The 24,493-nt window shown below is 42.6% G+C and overlaps 1 protein-coding gene across 7 annotated transcripts in view; it reads right to left on the reverse strand.

The window, feature by feature from the left end:
• The window catches only part of LRRC45 (leucine rich repeat containing 45), a 70,679-nt gene that overhangs the window by 18,995 nt on the left and 27,191 nt on the right, over positions 1-24,493 (reverse strand). For all 7 annotated transcript variants that reach the window (XM_085856201.1, XM_085856199.1, XM_085856203.1 and 4 more), the window contains exons 4-10: positions 16,366-16,436; positions 12,018-12,196; positions 8,557-8,685; positions 4,315-4,427; positions 4,113-4,171; positions 3,753-3,830; positions 2,348-2,483 (exon numbers count right to left, since the gene is read on the reverse strand). In XM_085856201.1, coding sequence (XP_085712327.1) covers positions 2,348-2,483; positions 3,753-3,830; positions 4,113-4,171; positions 4,315-4,427; positions 8,557-8,685; positions 12,018-12,196; positions 16,366-16,436 — 765 coding nt within the window. The remainder of the gene's footprint in view (positions 1-2,347; positions 2,484-3,752; positions 3,831-4,112; positions 4,172-4,314; positions 4,428-8,556; positions 8,686-12,017; positions 12,197-16,365; positions 16,437-24,493) is intronic.

Consider the following 24,493-nt stretch of genomic DNA (forward strand, 5'->3'; position numbering starts at 1 on the left):
ATGTTCTCTCCAAAGATGTTCCTTAAGTTTGCAGAAGAGATGAAAATCTGACAGATCCAAGTCGGGGCTGGTGATCCTTTGTTACGATACTCCATTGACCATCTTTTACCCAGGATCATAATGGTGCACCAAACTCTCCTCTCCATTCAGTCATCTCAACTCTTGTCTCCAGCACTTCACAGCACTGACAACGTCGTGTTGCCCTTTGCCATCTTGACTAACATAGCACCGAGACATATTGTGTCAGAATCACAAAGCTTCGCACCCAATGGCAGGAAACGAATGTGTGGACTGCACTTTGTTGCATTCGAATATCTTTACCCTTTTTGGAGAAAAAGAATAAGAAGCACTACTCCTCAACAAGCCCTCGTAGATGTTAAAGATTCTGTGGCATCTCTCCCAAAAGAGTACATAACCGTGCTCCTATATCATTGTGAAATTGTATATCTGCCTTGAGTTTAAATGAGATAACCAATTTGATATTATAAAAAGGACAAAAATTGGAAGACGGAAATTCAATCAGTGGTAAGAATGGGCATAAAATGTAGAAAACAAACTGGGAGATGAAAAGAATGGGGTGGGGGTGGGGGGGGGCGGGATACAACTTGGACAAGGTAAGTTAAATGTCCTCCATCTTGCGTAAATTTCTTACGATGTGCTGTGTACGGATTATGCATAGTATTGTGTTGATAACTTTTCCAATGAAAAAGAAAACAAACTTAACAGTACAGTAAGGTAGAGTCCAAAAAAAAATGTCCAAAAGAGACCTTTTCGACTTTGTGCTTCGGTGGTAGGCTGTCCACAGCCACCTGAAGCGGTACCACCACCTGTCCTTTAAGAACCTTTAGCAGAACATTAATCCTGTTGCAAGCCAGATGGGAGGTTTGTGGGGTTTGTTTTTGCCTTACGGGTTGTGTTAAGAGTTCTGTAGTGCCTGCTGAAGAGTACCTTTGGAGTCTGTGGTCCCACAAGCTTTCCACCAGACATTGAAAGCCCTGAGCCCGGGTGTAGCTCCCAGGGAGGCTGCCTCATCATCTGACGCATAATCACGAGTCCACTTCTCTGCCAGTTCAATGGAGCCGTATCGAGCACGGGGTTCTTGGGAGGACACTTCCGAGGCCAGTAAGTTGCACTGTTGGTGCCATCTGGAATGCTCCTTGTTTGCAAAGTTATCTGAAGTCCCTCGACGCCCCTTTATTTTACTGTGAGCCAATCATCTACGGCACCCCATCCTAATTATATTTTCCCATCTTCTTTATTTGCTTTTTCCACCTAAGGGACCCTGATTGGTTTTTGGACTCGATCCTTCGCCTATGGTGTTAATAAAAGAAAATAGAAAAATAACTCATGTACACTTGTATGAGAATTTCAAACAAATTTGTACAATCACCATTTTAATCTCATTCTCTCCCAAAGTATATTTAAAACTAGAAGGGCACTCTTAGACGTCGCGACATCTCCAAATATGCCACCGCCCACATTATTACATCATTATACATTTTTGTCCCAAATTTGATTTAAATCCCAGAACCCAGATTCAAAATATTAAATAATTCTGGCTGCCAGACCGTGCGTCCGAACAGGTTGAAATTTAAAACACATATTCCCCATGACGACTAGATCATAATTGTGAAGTATCACGTTAATTGATGAAGTAGTTCAAGAGAAATAATTTTTTTCAGATTTTTGTTCAATCCAAAATGGCTGCCAGACAATGTGACCTATTAGTTATTCGTGAGCACCCTGGTATCCTCAAAGCTTGGGGAACATGTGGGTGAAGTTCCCCTCGATCTGTCAAGCCGTCCTGGGGAGGATTTTTAAAGGTTTTTAATGTTAAAAACAATATGGCTGCCAAACCACATGACCGATGACATCATCAATCCCCCCCTCCCCGTACAATTTTGCCCGAGATGACCCTCAAAACTTTTCATACTGATCAGGTAAAGTGTTCGACATATGCAAGTATGACGTCATAATGGAGCCACCTATAACATCATCAAAAATCACACTTGTTTCCCATGGGGAGGACTTCACATGTGCCAAGTTTCAATTTTTTCCATGGAGTGGTTTTGGAAATACAGAGGTGCAAAGTTTTTCCTTTTTTCCAACTTGGCTGCCACACCACATGACCTATGACATCATAATTATCATTAAAACCTACATGAGTAGTCGCACCGACGGTGAAAATTTAGTGTCAATCGAATAAGCGGTTGCAGAGAAAACAGAAAAAATTTGCATCGATGTACTCCGCACAGACAACGAGAAAACATAATGCCTCTGGTGACTTAATCAGCCGAGGCATAAAAATTCATTCTCCCAACTGTGAGGAAGTTGCCTTCTTCCCCACCTCCCGCTCAGCATCGAGCTGTCCCTGAAGAACGCTGCGCAGCTCGAGGCGGCCAATCTCTGCTAATTGCAGCCTCTCAGCCAGGTTTCGCCTCTCCTGCTCAGCCAAGGACATTCCTGACTCCGCCAAGCGTAACCTGCCAACAGTGATCACCACAACCTATAACAATCAACTTTGAATGTACATTCTTACACCAATATCGTTCATGCAACACAACATGATGGCCAATTTCAATTCCCCTAAGATTTTTTTTTAAACAAGGATCAAACTTTTTCTTTTTTCTTCAAGTGTGAGCTTCAACAACAAATGACATGCCATACTGGCTTTGGGTTGTTCTGGGTGAAAATTCCACTGGGTAGTTACAGATAACTACTTCAACATCAACGATACAACAACTCACGCCAACAGTAAAGTTACAAATCACGGTAGTGCTTTCGTCAATAAAAATGTTCTTCAAGTTATTCAACGTGACAATTAACAATAAAGCAAAACGTTTTCTTAAATACATGCATACATGGGGAGTATGCGCCACAGCGCGTCGCTGCATCCACTTTCTGTCGGTACTCCAAGGGCCTCAGTCTGACCATCCCCCAGGAAGATGCCTGGCCCATCTCCATCTCTTAGGGATAGGACATTCCAGGCACCCACCCGAAAGGACTGTCTCATGTTAACCCGAGGAGACCACCATCTGGTGGACGACACCTCAGCACCACCCGACCACACACCTCAGTGTGTTCCAGAATAAAGAGTTTTGTGGTGGCCGGAGTGCAAATCCTGCCACTAACCTCTGAGGGAAGGCAACCAACTGCAGGATGATGTCCGCAGATGCAGTTGGCACCAGATATGGATGGCTGTTGGCTCACAAGGCATGGACATCCTGCTGGGTGTCCATGTCCATACAACCTTCACACCAGGAGGATCTGGTGGGATGAGCCGGTTTAGTCGCCAACACTTGACCATGAACAGGTTAGTACGGGTTTACATGTTACCTGAAGCAAGTCACAGATCTGATCTGACCTGACAATCAGGGTTGGGTGCCGCTGTATCCGCCGGGCTGCTATGTATTGTCTATTAGCATGGCACAATGCAGAGCTCCTGTCCTCAAGCGATCTCTCAACGCTAGCCGCTGAGTGGCCGTATTACAGGCACATGCCACTATGCCCAGCTATTTCTTAAATACGGTACCTTTAAAAGAGTACAGGTGCAAAAAGCAATCGGCAAGGGGTTGGGAGGAGGCCAATTAAATAACAAAACGATGGGGAAAAGAAATGAAAGTTGGCAAAGGAAGAAAACAAGAGAAGATAATCTGCCATTCCAGCAGGCAGTTCGGCACTCACTGGAGTACAAACCCAGCATAGGAACACAATCACAAAAGTACAGCTTTACACCTACAAACAAGACTTACCTGACGGTAAGATTATTGATGGTCGATGTTTGTTCTTTAAGTGTTTCCTGCAGTTGGCGAAGCTGTGAAGAGGCTACCCTGAAACACAGCCAAAAACTACAAATAAAATCAAATAAATGAATCTTCCAGAGCAAGAAAACGCGTCGTAGAGGGAGGCCGGAGCGCAAAAGGCATCGTCAAGGGAGGCCGGAGCGCAAAAGGCGTCGTCGAGGGAGGCCGGAGCGCGAAAGGCTTCGTCGAGGGAGGCCGGAGCGCGAAAGGCGTCGGCGAGGGAGGCCGGAGCGTGAAAGGCGTCGTTGAGGGAGGCCGGAGCGCGAAAGGCATCGTCAAGGGCCAATGGAAATACAAGTAGTACAAAACCTGCTCGACTTTTCCATCTCCTCCCGCTGGCTTTCAATGGTTCTCATGAGGTCAAGGAACTGCAAAAAATGAAGTCAGTCATAATTTTGACTTTTTTATACAGGGGAAATAAATTACAGCCAAAAAGTGACTGGCATAAATACATTGGTGAGAGAAAGGGGAGATAGAATTAAGACAAATATGAAACTTTTCCATTGCAAACCTGATTCTGCTTCTCCTCTTTGAGTAACCCCATCTCTGTCATGAGCACCCGTGATTGCAGCTTGCTGTCACGCTCCACATCACCTCGCTCCATGTTATACCGTACTGCCTGTTCTGGTATCACGGAGGAGACACGAGGCAAATGGAATAAGTAGTGGGTGGAAAAGGTGATGGACAAGTGGGAGGAAATATATACATATACATATGTGTGTGTGTGTATATATATATATATATATATATATATATATATATATATATATATATATATATATATATATATACACACACACACACACATATGTATATATATATATATATATATATATATATATATATATTATATATATATATATATATGTGTGTGTGTGTTACGAATTCCGCCCGCCCGGCGTGCAATTGGCCGCGTACCTCAAATTGCGACGTGTCGTCCACCGGAACGGACAATTCAGTCGTGACCCTCCTGGAACTACCGCCAGGAGCCAGTCACGGGTGGGGTTTAACCTCACCACAACCCAGTCCGCTTTCCACACACGCGAAATAGGGTGAATCGCCGAATGTCGATATACCTAAGTACCCGCGCGGGTAGCGTACCGAGGAGTTGTACCACGCCACAGGTCGGCTCCGGACACGAACCGCTTAAGCAGCTCGTTCCGTGCTAAGGGGATAACCGAGCGGAGTTATCGCCGACCTCGACGGTTCAGATTACTTACTGGGTGTCTAAACCCACTATCAATCCCTTACGTGATTCAAGATGGAACTTTAAAACGAAGGAAAGGACGCATCGAAACGGGAAAACAGTTCAACAAGCAAGCACTTTTATTTCACACACACACAAGGCAAGCACGTATTCACAGCCATACAGTAATAATGCAGATATAACAGTCAAAACAATAAAAGCAACGCAGAGCTACAACCGAATAAAGCAATGTACAAGCACTTATTCAGGTTTACTTAAAAGACTGGCGCCACACACACATTTACACAAAAAGCAAATAAAAGCCACCCTCATAGGCAAGGGGGCAGACAGGTCCGTGGACCAAATGTACGTGGGACCTGGGTGAGCGGCCAGGTCCACGAGACCGAAGGGGTCTTACCCGCGCCCTCGTGGCGCGATGGCGGGCTAGCCGCCATGTCAGCGTAACATGCCTGACTCCGTGCCCCTGGCGTGGTCGGTGAGCTCCTTTCAGCGTGCGTCCCGCAGGCACGTGTTGGTCGGTCGACACCACGGTTGGGGTGGGGAACGGACGGGGTTACCGGCGCTATCTCAGCGCGGATGGGGGAAATTGTTGATGCTCGGGGTGGAGAGAGAGAATGGCGGATGCTCCGTCCCGCTAGTGGGGCCTTGGGACCGCACCGACTCCGGCGAACTCTCGCCCCTGAGCCCTCTTCCGCGTCCCTGCTTCACTCCGCGACTCGTCCCTCGACCCAGCAATGACAACCTCAACGACGACCTTAGTCTTCACTTGACCAGCCCAGCCAGCACAACACCGCACAGCTCAGCACAGCTCAGCACAACCCAACACATGCGAGTCGCCTTGTGCTCGCGTATTTATAGACCGGGGGAGGAGCGTGTATGCTAATTCGCAGATCAAAATGCGCTTGGAGGCGGGGCCACGCCACCCGACGTTTAGCCATTGGTCAGGCAAAAAGGGGCGTGAGCCTCTCCTGATCCGATTTCCCTCCTAAAAGGAGTCCAAACGCATCGCGCTTGGGGGCGGGGCCACACCACCCAAAGTTTAGCCATTGGTCGGGCAAAAAGGGGCGTGAGCCTCTCCTGATCCAATTTCCCTCTTGCAAAGGCATCCATTTGTACTCGCGGCTCGACGCGTTCGGCAAGAATCACCGAACGGGCCCTGGGCAGCACGACGTTCGGTGTTGACAGGTGGTGTGGTTGTTGATGGTTGTGGAAGGAGAAAGGCGAAGGTGGTGGGGGGGATTTGCCTTGGTGGTTTGGTTGTTGGCGGGCGTCGTTTGAGAATGGCGGTGAAGCGATGTTTGCGGGGTGGAGTTGTGGAGGTAAAGAGGCGAAGGCGGCGGTGTTTGAGTTGTTGGCGGGCGTCGTTTGGGAATTGCGGTGAAGCAATGTTTGCGAGATGGAGTTGTGGAGGTAAAGAGGTGAAGGTGGCGGTGTTTAAGTTGTTGGGGGATTATTGGTCCAAAATAACGATAGAGAAAGAAAAACGGCTAACTCAAGGCATCGCAGCCCGAATGAATCACACATATTCCCTCTAAACAACAGGTGTGGACTAACTACACATGAACTTATCGATATATCCAACCTGAGGACCTTTCTGGTGTATTGCAAATTTCCACAGCCGCAACAATATAGTTGCGGCCAAGGGTACCGAGACACCAGCTTGTCACTCAGGGGGATTAATCCCCGGTTGTCCTCGGTCGAGCCGGACCTGGGGCCACCGCTCACAATTAACGTTGTGGTACGGTGGATTGTTTTAAAACCACGAACGCCACCCAGTCAACCACGAGTTCCAGTGTCCGCCGTCTAATTATTCCGTTTAACTAGAGGTCACGTGGTTACTTGAGCGGGGAGCACGCCCTCGGCAAAGCACCAATGTTATCTCGAGTAGATTTTAATTAGGGCGGCTGAGCGTTTTAACCGCTTGTGCGTGCCGACGATTTTTGGTCAAATCTGTAGTAATTACCTCCCAGTCTATCTAGGTTCGGACAATGCTAGACCAATGGAAGGAAAGGACAGACATGGACAGGTTGGAAATCGACAAATAATTTATTAATAATAAAATAACTTTTTATTTGCTGAGGTAAATAAAGAATTTCAAAGCAAAATCAATCAAAATCCCAGGAAAGAGACAAAGAGCAGATGCTTATTGGGGGTTGACTTACTTACAGCTAAACACACAAGGGTACCCAACAGATCATTCGGGGGGGGGGGAAAGGAAAGAATCGTCTCGCTCACCAGAAAGTCGTCCGTGAAGCGAAAACATCCTGAAATGCATGCGTGTGTGTCACGACCGTCACCAGCACCCAGCTTTGCAGTGCACCCTCTCACGGGGCAGCCTTGAACGCCAGTCGAGGTCTGGAGGGCACCGAGATCGTCCGTCGCGTGTTTAGACCCTGGTGTTGTTGGTGACCGACCCGTGCCTCACTTGTTGGCGGCGCTGCTCACACCCACACACTCGCTTGCCGAAGCACTGGGAAGGACGAATCGTCTCGTTGGCGCTGGTCAGACACCCGCTTCTTGCTCGCTTCTCTCGCCCTTTGCTTTTTGCTCTCTCCTTTCGCTTTTTCTTTTTCCTCTCGCTTTTTCTCCTCACGCTTTTCTCTCCTCATAACGTACCTCTCACTCGTTTTTATATCTCCGGGCCGTATCCGCGGGGTGCCATCCGCCTCAAGCTCACCCCGCCCCACTGGCGCACGGTTACTATGACGACCCGTGTGCTCTCAAAAAGGCGGGCATCGGAGCTCACGAAAGATTGCCGCTGAGGAAGAATGGGGGATGGGCTTCAGAACTCGTGAAAGAAATGTGTGTCAACATGTCCATCGTAAAGAAAAAAGCTTCCCATAAGAGAGGGGATCTCTCTTTTACCCTTCTCAACGCATCACATTTAAAATCCCATTAGAAATGGGGACGGGGCTAATCTGAACATGTATTTAAGGAAATAACTGTCTGAGGACCTGGATGTGTGGATGCATTCATCAGACCGAATTCTAAAATCCGTAACTATATATATATATATAAGATAATTTTACAGACTACTTCATGTGATTAAATTGAAAACATAGTCAGTTCAACAGAGACTGGTATTAGCCTTCCAATATCCATCAACCTGGCAGAAATTTGAGCTGGAGAAGTAGTTTTAATCATTTATTAGCTTACAAGTAAAGGTATATACCAATCAAATATAATGCTATTATATGAAATGGCAGAAACTGCAGTGAAGCCCAAGGGAGCAATTGCAGCATCTTGTGTTTTTTTTCCGAGTGCATTGTGCAAGGATGAAAAAGGCCATTATGAACCTCAATCGAGTTTTGCAGGTTAGATCTCTGAGCTGGTTCAATCAAGTTTATTTGGTAATTTAGAAATTGCTGGAAGAATTTCGATCTTTCAGCTGGCTAATGACAAGAATAATAATTACGGTTCCATGCTTATACGAATTTTAATTTTTATAAATGGAACAGAGCATGGGATAATTCATAGATATGCTGAACTGGACCCCTCCCCCCACCTTACCCCACCCCTTCCTCAGAACTGTGAATCACAACTTACCAATTGCCCGCAATATGTCACCAGGGATGTCATTTCCAGACACCTTCAAAGAACACAACGTGCGGCATTTCCCCACTCCTTCCAGCACTGCACGGCCACCCAACATACCCAGGTTGTTCCACCGTAAATCTATCATGGATGGACCACAGATCACTTCCCCAGCACAAATCACATTAGCATTGACAGAACTGGTTTGGCATCAAATGAAAGACCAAATACCGCATTGGAGGCATCAGAAGGAAGCTGAATAAGCAGAGCAAAGAAAGAGTCATCAAAAATGTTTTTGTAAGATTTCACCTCTGCGTAGACAGAAAGATAAAGAAAGAGAGAAATGAAGAGCAGAAGAGTGATAAAAACGAGGAAAACCAGAACGGCACTTGGTAGAGCGCATACCTCCACGAGACTGAACGGTTGATGTTTTGTATTCCACCACAGGCCGGATCTGCCTCCGGACCTCAACCAAAAATCTACTCGGCTTGTTCTCGTCACCTAACCAACTCATCCATCAAGTTTTATCGTAACCCTTCCACAATTTTTTGAAATATTGTGCTATATATCATTTTTTGACACATTATGTAGTTACCTCTCAAAGGTCAAGATATCTCTCAACGGTGAAGTTTTCTATCGTTTTCCTGAATGGCAAAGAATTACTTGCAAAACTCAAAAAATTCTCGAATTCTGATCGTCACCAAAAGTCGAATAAATTCGTCCTTGTCACACATCCAAGCTGTACACAAAGTTTCGTCCACAAATGTTCAATAACTTTTTGAGTTGTCCTGCTCAGACAGACAGAACAACAGGGTGCAAACATACCATCCGTCCATCTTTGGTGGTGGAGGTAATGGACAAAAAGAAAAGAAAAAGGAAGAATTTGCACTAATCGGGAGAAATTTGAAAAAGTAGAAAGAAGTGTGAAAGACAGAAGGGAGTTGTGAAAGGTCAGGTCAGGTCAGGTATGGGAGCATGCGCTGGAGCAGCGTGTCACTGCATCCGCTTTCCAATGGTACTCCTGGGGCCTCCGTCTCTGGCCATCCCCCAGGCAGATTCCTGGCCCATCCCCATCTTCTTGAGATACTGATCAACGTGCTGCAACCATAAGGGACGTGGTCGGCCCATGAGCCTCCTCCACTCACAAGGCTCGCTCGCTGAGAGAATCTGGTGAGCAGGATCAGCGTCAGGAAAATGAGCCACATGTCCATACAGCCGCAGTTGATGCTCACGGACCATGCAGGTAACAAATCTCATTTGAGTCTCTCTCAAGTGCTTATTGGACACAATGTCCAACCAGAAACATCCACGTATTTTTCTCCAAAGAGACCTGGTACCGAAGGAATTAAGTTTCTGTCTCAGATCCTTGGTCAGAGTCAAAGTCTCAAATCCGTGTTGCAAGACTGGAAGCACAAAGGACTTAAAAGACTCGGACTTTCGTCCTCCTGCATAGGTACCGACAGCACCACACCCCATGATCCAGTGAATCCATGACTACCCAGGCCCAATGCAAGTGAATCTCTCTGTGACCTAAACATCCTCACCACAGATGGGTGCAGACAAGATAGCAGCAACCAAGAAGTCATTGAAAGCCTGGATCTTAGTTTTGACCAAAGAAACCGTAACCCCAGTGGCTCCGACTCCTCATTCAGTGCCCAGAGGGCCACCATAAGGATATCAAGGATCTCCGCATCATCTGTGAAATCAAGGTCAGAGATCTTGACATTCCCAAGTGATGTACCGCAACTTGATCTCTGACATCCTCCCCAGAATCAATTTCATGCAATTGCTGAAAAGTGTGGGGGCGAGTACACACCCCTGACAAACTCCAGTAATAACTGGAAATAAGTCAGAGATGGAGCGACCACACCTCATAGCTCTTTCAGCACCAGAGTATCATTCAGAAATGTGAAAGAGAAAGGAATAAAGATCAAAGATGGCCTGAAGAACCAGGATTGATAGATTTCAGCAGTTACTCCCCAAGGCTCAAACACAGCAACAGGTATAACAATGACATCATTGACAAGTGTTTTACACCGGGTGTACATTTTGATTGCAAAAAATAACAGATCAAAAATAAAAGATGCCAAGTAGAATTGTCAGAGATAAAAATCAATTACTACAGTCAACCTTCAGCAATGTAAGAAGTATATATATATATATATATATATATATATATATATATATATATATATATATATATATATATATATATATATATATATATATATATATATATATATATATATATATATATATATATATCTTCTTCTTTCGGCTGCTCCCGTGAGGGGTCGCCACAGCGGATCATCCGTATGATCCGCATAGTGATTTGGCACATGTTTTACGCCGGATGCCCTTCCTGACGCAACCCTAGTCGCCTCTTACGACACAGGGACATGGTACACCTATTTTAACCGGGGTATACACCGGCCCAGCAGACTGGTACTCATTTCGCCGACCTCGGAAGGATGACAGGCTGAGTCAACCCCCTGGCGTATTAATTCAGTGGCCCAACGGGGCTTGAACTCAGGACCTCTTGGATCCCAAGCCGCTGCCCTAACCACTGCGCCAACACCAGGCTATATATATATATATATATATATATATATATATATATATATATATATATATATACACAGCAGCATGATGTCTCCAAAAGTTGTGGGCGGATTTGGATGAAACGTTGTGGACAGGTTGGGTGTGTGACCATGACTAATTGATTTGATTTCAGTGAAGATCTGGATTGAAGAATTATTTGATTTTTTAAAGTGATTCTTCACCATTGAGAGGTCGGGCCAAAAACGATATGTAGCATGATATTTCAAAAATGTATTGGCCCCGAGATGTTCTCTTGGATCAGGCATTACGTGGCAGAGGTATGCGCTCCACCGAGTGCCCTTCTTGTTTATTTATATTTTCATTTACGGATGTTGTCTGACGATTCTGTGATTTTTTTTCCGGTGTACTGGCTTCGATGTTCATCAGTACGCAAAATTTCAGCTTTCTACATCACCCGGAGGGCACCGATCTTTAATATCAGTCAGTGAATCAATCAGTGGTTAGAAAGAGCTTTATATAATAAGTAAATAAAGAAAGAAGGCCATTTTCCTTTTTCACTTCGTACTCGAGTCCTGTCCATGTTACAGTTATGAATTTTGCACTTTCAGGCTTCAAAAATCAGTAAACCGACAAGAACGATGCAGAGAGTTTTGATGGGGTATGTATGTAACCATATATCTCAGAATAAACATTCTATATTAAAATAAATCTGTGTGTGAACACACGATTTACAATGCAATAGCTTCTCTCATCCCTTATGGAATGGCAAGGCTCATCAACGCTCAAGTAAAATTGCCTTTTTCTGTCCTACATGAGGTTGTTGAGACAAATTCTTTATCCTACATATACATCAACACGTGTTAGTGATGAGCACAATCACCGACAACGTACAAGCAAGAAAAATCTCTTACCGAGCTCACAAAGGCAAGAAGAGCGAGATAGTGCCTCGCCAAGTTCAATGCCACCCTGCGGCCCGATCTGGTTGTTGCTGAGGTCAAGGCGAATGAGTGAAGAGCTGCTTCCTATGCCCTCAGCCAGCAAAGATACGCCATCCAGCGAAACCCCCAATGCATTCCACTCCAGCAAAACGCTAACAGGCAGCAGCAGAACAAAGTATGCAATAAAACGGTCCATAGACGTTCTAAAATATACTCAATACACATGCTTGATCGACCCCAGCCAAACACTCGCTCACAAACTGAGAGCATAAATAATACAAGACAGAACATTCAACAATTAAATGTAGAATGACACGGGTATCTAGACTATAGTAAATCTGAGAATGAAAATCGATATTAAAGTAGATCTGCATGCAGACACACTGACACAGACAGGCTACAAATTCCTCTGCTACCTCTTCTTTCTGGAATGACTGATGGTAAAGAAGCAAATGTGAATACAATAATGCAGAGAGAGGGAAGGGGGTAGGAAGCAAAAGGTGGAAGAAAAGTTGGAAAGCTTAATTTATTCCAAAAGGGGAGGAACAGAAACAAAAGTCGAATTTTTTCTTCTACATACGTACGACTTTGAGACAGTGTTCATTGCGATGATTATAGTTTGACGATGCCAATCATCTGGTTAACTTCATGGATCATACAAAGTAATCAAGTTTGACTTCATTTTAACTAATCTACAAATGTTCTCCTTTCAAAAAGGCATAACAACACAATTTACTGATATTTCTTTTATAAACCTGAGAATGACATATCAAGTTAACCTTTCAGTCAAAGTTGACAATCAGCAAAGTACAATACAAGTATCTAACCTATGTATTTAGTTAGAGAGCGAGCAGGGACCCATAATGTAAATGTGACTTCAAGTACTCAACTCTCCCTCCTTCCCCCACCCCCCTCACAAACCCCAAGTCCTCACACTCCCTCTCCCAACCCCAAAGCATCAATGTCTTCTCCACTATATGCCTTCAACCACAGCTCCTCACCCCCACTCCCAATGTCTCAACCTCCCCTCCCAACACAATTCCATCTTTGCTCTTCTCCCACACTCCCAAGTCCTCCCCGTCCCCCACCAGGCCTGAAGGCATCAACCCCCTCCCTACTACCACAGCTCCTCAATCCCCCCACCCCAAAGTCTCAACCTCCCATCTTTGCTCAACCCCCCCCCCACCCCAACCCCAAGTCCTCACTCTCCCCCTCCCAACACTAAAGAATCAATCCCCTCCCAACTTCAAGCCTTCAAACCTCCTTCCCACTCATAATGGTTGCCTGTCCAATTCACAATCCCACAATATATGCAGAAAAGATACGTGACGATGAGCAGGTCATGGCCCGTCACGGTTACCTATCAAACTCACAATCCCGCGAGATATACAGAAAAGATACGTGACAATGAGCAGGTCATGGCCCATCACGGTTACCTGTCAAACTCACAATCCCGCGAGATATACAGAAAAGATATGTGACCATGAGCAGGTCATGGCCCGTCACAGTCACCTATCAAACTCACAATCCCGCGAGATATATAGAAAAGATACGTGACAATGAGCAGGTCATGGCCCGTCACGGTTACCTATCAAACTCGCAATCCCGCGAGATATACAGAAAAGATACGTGACCATGAACAGGTCATGGCCCGTCACGGTTACCTATCAAACTCACAATCCCGCGAGATATACAGAAAAGATACGTGACGATGAGCAGGTCATGGCCCGTCACGGTCACCTGTCAAACTCACAATCCCGCGAGATATACAGAAAAGATACGTGACCTTGAGCAGGTCATGGCCCGTCACGGTTACCTATCAAACTCACAATCCCGCGAGATATACAGAAAAGATACGTGACGATGAGCAGGTCATGGCCCGTCACGGTTACCTATCAAACTCACAATCCCGCGAGATATACAGAAAAGATACGTGACCATGAGCAGGTCATGACCCGTCACGGTCACCTGTCAAACTCACAATCCCGCGAGATATACAGAAAAGATACATGACCTTGAGCAGGTCATGGCCCGTCACGGTCACCTATCAAACTCACAATCCCGCGAGATATACAGAAAAGATACGTGACCTTGAGCAGGTCATGGCCCGTCACGGTTACCTATCAAACTCACAATCCCGCGAGATATACAGAAAAGATACGTGACCTTGAGCAGGTCATGGCCCGTCACGGTTACCTATCAAACTCACAATCCCGCGAGATATACAGAAAAGATACGTGACGATGAGCAGGTCATGGCCCGTCACGGTCACCTGTCAAACTCACAATCCCGCGAGATATACAGAAAAGATACGTGACGATGAGCAGGTCATGGCCCGTCACGGTCACCTATCAAACTCACAATCCCGCGAGATATACAGAAAAGATACGTGACGATGAGCAGGTCATGGCCCGTCACGGTTACCTATCAAACTCACAATCCCGCGAGATATACAGAAAAGATACGTGACCATGAGCAGGTCATGACCCGTCACGGTCACCTGTCAAACTCACAATCCCGCGAGATATACAGAAAAGATACATGACCTTGAGCAGGTCATGGCCCGTCACGGTTACCTATCAAACTCACAATCCCGCGAGATATACAGAAAAGATACGTGACGATGAGCAGGTCATGGCCCGTCACGGTCACCTATCAAACTCACAATCCCGCGAGATATACAGAAAAGATACGTGACGATGAGCAGGTCATGGCCCGTCACGGTCACCTATCAAACTCACAATCCCGCGAGATATACAGAAAAGATACGTGACCATGAGCAGGTCATGGCCCATCACGGTCACCTATCAAACTCACAATCCCGCGAGATATACAGAAAAGATACGTGACGATGAGCAGGTCATGGCCCGTCACGGTCACCTATCAAACTCACAATCCCGCGAGATATACAGAAAAGATACGTGACGATGAGCAGGTCATGGCCCGTCACGGTCACCTATCAAACTCACAATCCCGCGAGATATACAGAAAAGATACGTGACGATGAGCAGGTCATGGCCCGTCACGGTCACCTGTCAAACTCACAATCCCGCGAGATATACAGAAAAGATACGTGACGATGAGCAGGTCATGGCCCGTCACGGTCACCTATCAAACTCACAATCCCGCGAGATATACAGAAAAGATACGTGACGATGAGCAGGTCATGGCCCGTCACGGTTACCTATCAAACTCACAATCCCGCGAGATATACAGAAAAGATACGTGACCATGAGCAGGTCATGACCCGTCACGGTCACCTGTCAAACTCACAATCCCGCGAGATATACAGAAAAGATACATGACCTTGAGCAGGTCATGGCCCGTCACGGTTACCTATCAAACTCACAATCCCGCGAGATATACAGAAAAGATACGTGACGATGAGCAGGTCATGGCCCGTCACGGTCACCTATCAAACTCACAATCCCGCGAGATATACAGAAAAGATACGTGACCATGAGCAGGTCATGGCCCGTCACGGTCACCTATCAAACTCACAATCCCGCGAGATATACAGAAAAGATACGTGACCTTGAGCAGGTCATGGCCCGTCACGGTTACCTATCAAACTCACAATCCCGCGAGATATACAGAAAAGATACGTGACGATGAGCAGGTCATGGCCCGTCACGGTCACCTATCAAACTCACAATCCCGCGAGATATACAGAAAAGATACGTGACGATGAGCAGGTCATGGCCCGTCACGGTCACCTATCAAACTCACAATCCCGCGAGATATACAGAAAAGACACGTGACAATAAATGACCCGAAAACCAATTATCTTCTTCCTGATGCATATGCACATATCATTAACAGTCAAGAATGACCTCTGACGAAAATCTTTTATCATGACATGGATTTAAGCCCCGCGAGAGAGAATGCCGCATAGTTATTTGGGCAGTGTAGAAGTTAACAGACCGCTGCCTCGATCGCTGAGGCTGATATTCACGAGGCCCATGATGCTAATCGACTCTAAATCCTTTTACAATGAAGGGAAAATCTATGGGGAGAGCATGGCGATCATGAAAATGAAAGTTCTGAAAATGTTTTTTTTATTTGCATTGCAGGACACACCGACATGGCGACCGTATGATATTTCTCCAAGTAGAAATTGTGGGTGGAGTCAGGTGAACTGTCCAAACAATGAGTGTTACGGAATGTTCGACAGACAGACAGACACACACACACACACACACTGTATTGTTATATAGATCGTATCAAAAATAACTATATAGTACAAGTGTAATAAATGAGACAAATTAACATGTCACTTAAGGTAGACCTCAGCGTGCCTTAGTAACGAGAGCGCCCTCACCACTTCACACTCGTACTGTGGCGAAGGAATTTGCCGATAGCTGTTGCTGCCTCCGAACGCAGGCTGTTACCCTTAGGAAGGCAAGGAGAAATCATAACAAAAAAAAAATACAGACACACAAGTTTGGACTAAAAGCTTGGTTTTATAATCCTGATCTGTCACTGCACATTCAATCAAGATAGGAGCTAAAAATTTTACAATAAAGGAGCCAATACAGTTCTGTATAATCAAGGATCCACACTGCAAAAGGGCATCCATTTCGGGATGGACTGGACATAGTTTAGTGTGGACAGCAGACGTCATGTTTTTTTGGTCCATTGGTGAATCCAGACGAACGAATCCAGGGCCTCATCCATCGGGACCAGACTCTGTGCAGAGCGTTGGTGCTGCCTAAGCAGTCTCCCTGGCTAATGGACACAATCCTGGACGGGTCGCCACTCCGACACAGGGCCTGCTCTGTCATTTCTCTTGTAAAACCGCCAAAAATTATATTTTGGAAGGGTACCGTAAATTGATAATTTCCATGACTTGCGTCAGGGAACATGTTGACTATTGTACATATTAATCCATGGAAATCTCTGTTGATAATATGTTTAGACAAATGGACTACCAATAAGTAGTATTTTGGGAAAATTACACATATTATTGGATGAAATAAAGATAATATGATCGTGCAATATAATATCATGAATATCGATTATTTTATCCCCACATATAGAAGTCAATCGGTCAATGACTTTTTCTATACATGGCAAATGCATATTTATATATTTCAGATGACCGAGATTCCAGGGCATGGCAGACATGAATATTATTTAATGGTTACCTCCACCACCGAAGGTGAAGGAGGTTGTTTTCACCCCGTCTGTCTGTCTGTCTGTTTGTGTACAGGATATCTCAAAAAGTTGTGGATGGATTCGGATGAAAATTTGTGAACAGGTTGGGTGTGTGACAAGGACGGACCGATTAGATTTTGGTGAAGATCTGGATCCTGATACTAGGATTTTTAAAGTGATTTTTCACCATTGATAGGATAAGGCCAAAAACTATATGAAGAGCATGATATCTCAAAAAGTTGTGGATGGATTCGGATGAAACTAGGTGGACAAGTTGGGTGTGTGACAAGGACGAATTGATTCGATTTTGGTAAAGATCCGAATCCGGATCTGGAACGAGAATTATTGAATTGTTTAAGTGATTCTTCACTATTGAGAGATAGGGATAAAAACGATAAAGTACCGTATAGCGTGATATTTCAAAAATGTATTGGGCCCGATATGTTCTCGTGGATCAGGCATTGCGTGGAGGAGGTATGCGCTCCATCGAGCGCCCTTCTCGTTTACGATATGTTTCACTGATCCAACTTTCACTCACGACGCCGACAGGATGAAACTAATATTCTTATTATGTATTTTCAGGTAATCCAGTGATGTCATACTATGGCTGATGTGCACAAAAGAAAACCGTCATCTACTGACTTCCCAGAGTGTATTATATGCCACAAGCCTGCAAAGGAAACTCTACAGAGGGTTACAGCTGGCAGACTTCCTGCACTGACATTTGCTGTGTAAAAAAGGCCAGAGGACACAGCGTCCAGGTTGAGAGATTAATTATCTGGTGGAGACGAGGCATTTCTATGGAAATCAGGGGATCTTGATACATTTTGCTTGTGTTTCACTGGTTTGCGGTTTATAAACGTGGTTTTGTTTTTCACCCGTCATTGACCATCATGGTTTTTTGATTTTTTTAAAAATCTTCCTTGCCATCATTTCTCTTTACCGCTGCCACTGAAGGAGGATGGTGGTTATGTTTTCATTCCTATCTGTCTGTGAGCAGAATATCTCAAAATGTTGTGGACGGATTCAGACAAAACTTGGTGGACAGGTTGGGTGTGTGACAAGGACGAATTGTTTCGATTTTGGTGAAGATCAGAATCTTGATCTGGATAGGAGTCTTTCTTTTAAAAAAAAAATTTAAGTGATTCTCACCCATTGAGAGATGGGGCCAAAAATGATATATAGCATGATAGATCAAAAAGTTGTGGACAAGTGATGACAAAACGAAGTGGACGATTTGCTTCGGTGTCAAGAACAAACCAATGAGATTTTGGTTCAGGTCCGGATCCAGACCCGGCCTATCAGTGGGATACGAAACATAAACTGTTCAGGCTGGTGGAGGTACGTGCTCCCCAGAGTGCCGCTCTAGTTCGAGTGTTTTTTTCAGCACCTATTAAGTTCAGGTATTTGTCTTCGATTTTATATTTTTTTAAACATTTTTTGGATTCTCTTATTTAGCTTTGGGCTTCATATTCCTATCATGGATTGTTGTATTTGTCCAATTTCGTTTTTCAGTTTCTATCTCCATGGTGATGTCCGTCTCTGTGTCCGTCTCCATGGTGATGTTTGGTTTCTGTTTGTGGGGCTGTGTGGGTTTCTTCTGATGTTCAGTGGCTGTTGCTATTCTTCTTGCAGCTGTTTTCCTGTTTGTTTGTTTTTTTTCTGGAATGAGCAGTGCCGCTGCAAAACACACGGCATTGATTTTCTTCAAAGGGCATGATTTGGGGATAATTTTACCGATTGGTCGGTTGGTTCTCATGACCAGCATTTTTGTCCGTTTGTTGTTTTCTATTCGATAGATTTGTGGTCTTTCTCTGAATGATGTCAGTCTTACCTCTTCCTACTTTGTTGGAAAGCTCTTCTTCCAATCTATGCTACTCTGCATCATCTTCATCTTCCTCCTCTCCTCCACTCTGAGTTCAACGTCCTTTTCCTGCTCTGCATTATCTGCCATTTCTGTTTTCATCCCCTCCATCTGTGTAGGTGTCACATGATCCATGCCAGGGAGTTGGGTCTGCTCTCCTCCCCAGGGTGGGACTGTATCCCCTCACCACCACCACACTTGCTCTTTGCTGCTGGCACATGGTGTGACATCATGTTTTGAGCTCCAGTTTCTCTCCATAGCCCCTCCCTGCGCACCGCAGCCAAGCCCCCACAAAGACTCCTGCACGCTTGTTTTCTGGCGCTCGCTGTTATTTCCTTTACAGTACTCTCCACCTATGGGTTATTGATGCGACTCAAATTTATGAGATGGAATCGAGCTGTTTTGATGGCCAATTCGGTTTTCTTCACCTGATCCCCAAGTCTTGCTCCCCTGTCTCACATCCCCCACTGTTCAAGCATAGAATACACTTTAAAGTGGAGGATAATTTCCTTCTCCTCTGCACTCCAGCTTTCTTCATTTAAGCTTCTTTTCTGAAGCTGAGACAGGCAGCACCTTTTCAGCCCCTCACCTCGGTGAAGATCCCTGTCTCTCTGTGAGATGATCTTCTTTCGCACAAGAGGAGATGCAGACTTTGTTCTTCAGAGTGCACATTTCAGCTGCCAGATCAGATCTGTGACTTGATACAGGTACCACGTAAACCTGGACTAAAATGTTTCATGGTCGGGTTGTCGGTGACGAAACCGTCAAACCCACCAGGTTTCCTGATGAGGAAGGTGTATGGATATGGACACCCAGCAGGGGTAAAAACAAAACCTGTCGAAGGGTGGAGGAGCTCCTTGTGAGCTAACAGCCATCCACATGTAGAGCTCAACTGTGTCTGCGGACGTCCTACTGCAGTCGGATTACCTTTTTTAGGAGGTTGGTGGTAGGATTTGCACTCCAGCCACCGTAGAACACTTCATTCTGCAAAACCCACAAATGCAAAGAAAACTGAAAATCCACTCCATGGGAGTACCTTCTGTGCAGATGCTCTTCGCAGGGCAGCTCACCAAATGACGGGATTAGGGGTAAAGCCTTCAGGATCCCCATTCTTTGATGATCGGAGGAAAAGCATGGGGTAAACTTCCTGGGTCAGCTTCTGGTTGTGTGTGTGTGTGTGTGTGTGTGTGTGTGTGTGTGTGTGTGTGTGTGTGTGTGTGTGTGTGTGTGTGTGTGTGTGTGTGTGTGTGTGTGTGTGTGTGTGTGTGTGTGTGTGTGTGTGTGTGTGTGGAGTGGTGCTGAGGTGTTGTCTACCAGATGGCGGTCTCCTTGGGTTAACCTGAGGTGGTCCCTGGGGGTGAGTGCCTGGAATGTCAGTAGGGTAAGAATACTGATTCTGGCTCACTTTTCCCCATGTAAATGAATGGGGGATTTTCAGCGATTTATATTTTTTTTCCCTAAAAATAAATCCCCTTTTTATCCCAAGGTATATTTATTTGTCTCCCCTTTTAACTTGGAGGTTGAACCTCATTGAATTGAACACCTGGGGGTTGAACAGCTCACTCATTGAACCTATAAAGATTTGTTCATTCTCAAATTCCTTCAATAGTTTAATTTTCTTTGCACAATAATCCCCATCTAAAATATTGACAAACAAAACATTTGAATCTTTATTTTTTTAAGATACCCCATTTGTGCCATTACGAAATGATAAACTTCTCTTAATGCTCTCATCTGACCACCTCCTGAGCCACATATCATTTTGAGATTATAGTAAATTGTTTTTTCATTGTTCAATTGATAACCATCAAAGTTTTCAGTCCATTCAAGGATATTCATTTTTTTCTTTACATCCTCTAACTTACTAGTTTTTAAATTAATTCCTTTATTTGTTTTATTTACCTTTGTTTTAGTTATTTTTTCAATAAGACTTATTTGATATTTTTCACATTCATTATGTTTTCCATTTATATACCAAGACTGAGATTTTCTCCACTCTTTAGTTTGATTAATACTTGGTTTAACCATTTATATATTGTGAAAAACCACAAGTGTAGCCCTTAAAAACCCTAACCCATCTTCCCATCGTTAAAACATAATCTATTTTATACACTCTATCATACAATATCCATATGGAACACAATCTATTCCATTATCTAAAATAAATCTCTTATCATCAAAGGCTCCTAATGCCTTTTTATTTACTTCTTCACTATATATGTTATGTTTATAACTTCTTATTGTATTCATTTTCCTATATTCTTCTTTCTTATTCATCAAACAATTATAATAATTTCTAAAAGTTATTGATTTCTTTATTACATATTTCTTTATTCCCTTTAACCTCTTATCAATCTGTTCACCATACTTATAAGCATATGCCTTTGCTCTCAATCCAATAAACTCACTCATTACTTTTCCACCCAACTCATCCTTAAACTTACCAATAACCTTTTCATTCTTTTTGGAAAATAACTCACTCTTCTTGCTGAAATTACTTGTATCATATACTCCAATATTTTTCTTCATATCTTCATAAACATCATCAGTTTTTATATCTAGGATAAAACTATCAGTATCCATATACAACAATGAAACATTTTCACCATACTCTTTCTTTAAGTCATTATACAAATAATCATACATCAATATCTTTGATAAATCAAGAACTGCTGTTCCAATATAAATTGGTTTATCCATTACAATACTTTCCTTTTCATATGAATTGCAGAAAAGTTCTCTGAAAAAACCTCTTCTCTCTCAAAACTTGGTTTATTTATCAATCTCTAAGCTTCTTTCCAAGATGTTGCGAATCTAATGTTTTGCCTGTTTCTAACATTTTCCATAGTCTTTCCAAATACAGCATTATTCATTAATTTATAAAAGTCCCCTTCAAATTTTACTTTGTATTTGCTCTCATATCTGTATTGAATTGAATATACTTTTCACCCAAGGACTTTGTTTAAATTTTAAAACTCTATGAATTTTAGCTACTCTCAATCCTTCTCTCAAAAACTGTTTTAAGCTTCTCTGATGCAAAACATATCCCTCTTTATCATAGAATGTTGTTAATAACTTTTCTGTTGATTTACCTTTAATATTAAAACTTTTATGATAATCACTTAACCATTCTTTCTTTGGAGTTTCTTTCTCACATGCAAAAGGAAGATCTTTATGCTTATTATGAAGATCACTCGGGTACCTCAAATCAACTTCAAAATAATAACCTTCTTCTTCGTCATTCAATTCCTCTTGAGAAGAAATAACAATATTCATCAAAACCTTTTCATAATTCATTTGTTCCACCCACTCTAATTTAACATAAGGTAGAGATTGAGACATTGCCCATCCATACAAATTATTAGCATCAAAATACATCAAATATTTACTATCTTTTCACTATCATAATTTGGGAGATATTTATTATTTGCTTTAGCATATCTTTTTGAACATACTTGTGATATTCCACCTCTCTTGGACTTCTCAATCATCAAAAGCATATCCACATCACTGATTAAATCTATATCTTGTTTTGTCATTTTCAACATTGCACTCCAAGCTAAACCAGGAGCTGTGAAATAGTGGGCAGGATCTAATCCATAACAATTTTATTATGACAGAGTGATCTAAAAGCTTCAAACACATCAGCTAACAATAAAACATCTGTTTTTAGATATAAATCGTGATATTCTCCAAGGTTCTTTATCTTAAATATTTTCCATATTTCTTGTGCGTGTTTATATTCCTTATCACTTATCTCTTCTTCATAAAGGTTATTATAGAAACTTTCTTTTGAAGGAAGTTGTGTTTTTTTAAATCTCATAAATGAATCCATATAATCATAAGGATAAATTCCCTTACTTGTAAGAATTTTCTCTTTACTTTGAATTTCATTCTGTTTGAATTTCCTCTCTCGTAAGAATTCCTTCTTTAATCAGAATTTCATCTTTAATCTGAATTTCCTCTTTAGTGAGAATTTCCTCTTTTGGAAAGAATGAATTAAGATTTGGAAAAGAGTCTGTGGAGCTTAGATTTGATGCGAGGTAGGCTAGTGGTGTTCCCATAAACTTGTAAGAATCTAAAAACCTAATACGAGTTATAGGTTTTGTGAATATCATTTTTGAAAATGAAATATACTTTTGACTTGTGTTTGTTATAGCAGAAATATTCCCTGGTGTTTTTGAAAGTTCATTTATAAATAGATGTGTATCATAGTTGGCGCTGTTGTGAAGAAAGACTGGAATAAAAGAAGGTAATTTATAATTAAGATTACAACAGGAATGAGCGGGACCTCTATATTTACCAGTAAGATGACAATGGTCTCTAACTTTAAACTCCTTAATTTCCCCCTCACAAATATGACAGATATTGTTCATTCTAAATTCTAATTTTTCTTCTTTGGTTAATTTCATCGGTTCATTTGTTTCTTTCATTAATTTAGTGAGTCTTATACAATCCTTTTCTAATCGTTTTACAAACTCTTGTGAAGCATTTTTTCCACGATAATGTTCAAGTTTGTTATACTTTTCTCCAACAGATGATTTGATATAATAACAAAAAACATAAAGAATATGTTTTGATATTTATTTGTATATGGTTCTTTTGGATTAGGAGAAGCAGTATTTATCTTTTTAAGGATACATTCAAAATCAGCGTATATCACAAATGGGTGCATGATAGATTTATTATAATCTTCAAAATAAATCTTTTCACCAGGTTTAGGTATTGTAATTACAGCTGATTTATGATTACTACAATATTTTGAATGTTGTTCTAATCGTTCTTTTGTATGAAATGAATTAAGACATCGCTACAAGGATATATTTTGTTTGCTGTTCTGAATACCTGAGAAGAGATTAATCTTGATAAATTATTGATGTATGTGTAATGTGAATTCTTTCCAACACTAAAATATAAAAGGTCAATGTGTGTTTCTTCATTTTTATAGTTGTTTGAAATTTTTAATATTTGAACTTTGTTTGTATCCGTTAATCCATATACATTAATAGAAAGATTATTCTTTTTCTCAAATTTAGGAATATCTGTTAATGGCATTGGGAATTTAAAATCTTTAATGTCCAAGGTATTCTCATATTTCATATATTGTTTTACTCTTTCTGAATTACATTTTGGTGGATGTAAGTGAGCAAGAACAGACCAGAGAAAACATTTATTATCATTGTTCTTAATATTAACAACTGCCTTCTTTAGTTTTATTTCTTTTGGTAATTCAATATAAGAAGAAGCTTTAAGAGGGTTTGATTTTAGAATGTGTATATCTAAAAAGATGATTTTTTAATATTGAATCCACTTCCTACCACTGTATTATCAACATCCTCCTCTTGTCTTGATAGTTCTTCATAAACCCCACTATTCAAAAAATCTTGAAATGATGTTATAAAATGAAGATCTGTTCTCATATAAGGAG

The sequence above is a fragment of the Eptatretus burgeri genome, chromosome 15 (assembly GCF_056783735.1).
Source record: "Eptatretus burgeri isolate ZD-2024b chromosome 15, Ebu_testis_v1, whole genome shotgun sequence".
In the NCBI taxonomy this organism is placed as follows: domain Eukaryota; kingdom Metazoa; phylum Chordata; class Myxini; order Myxiniformes; family Myxinidae; genus Eptatretus; species Eptatretus burgeri.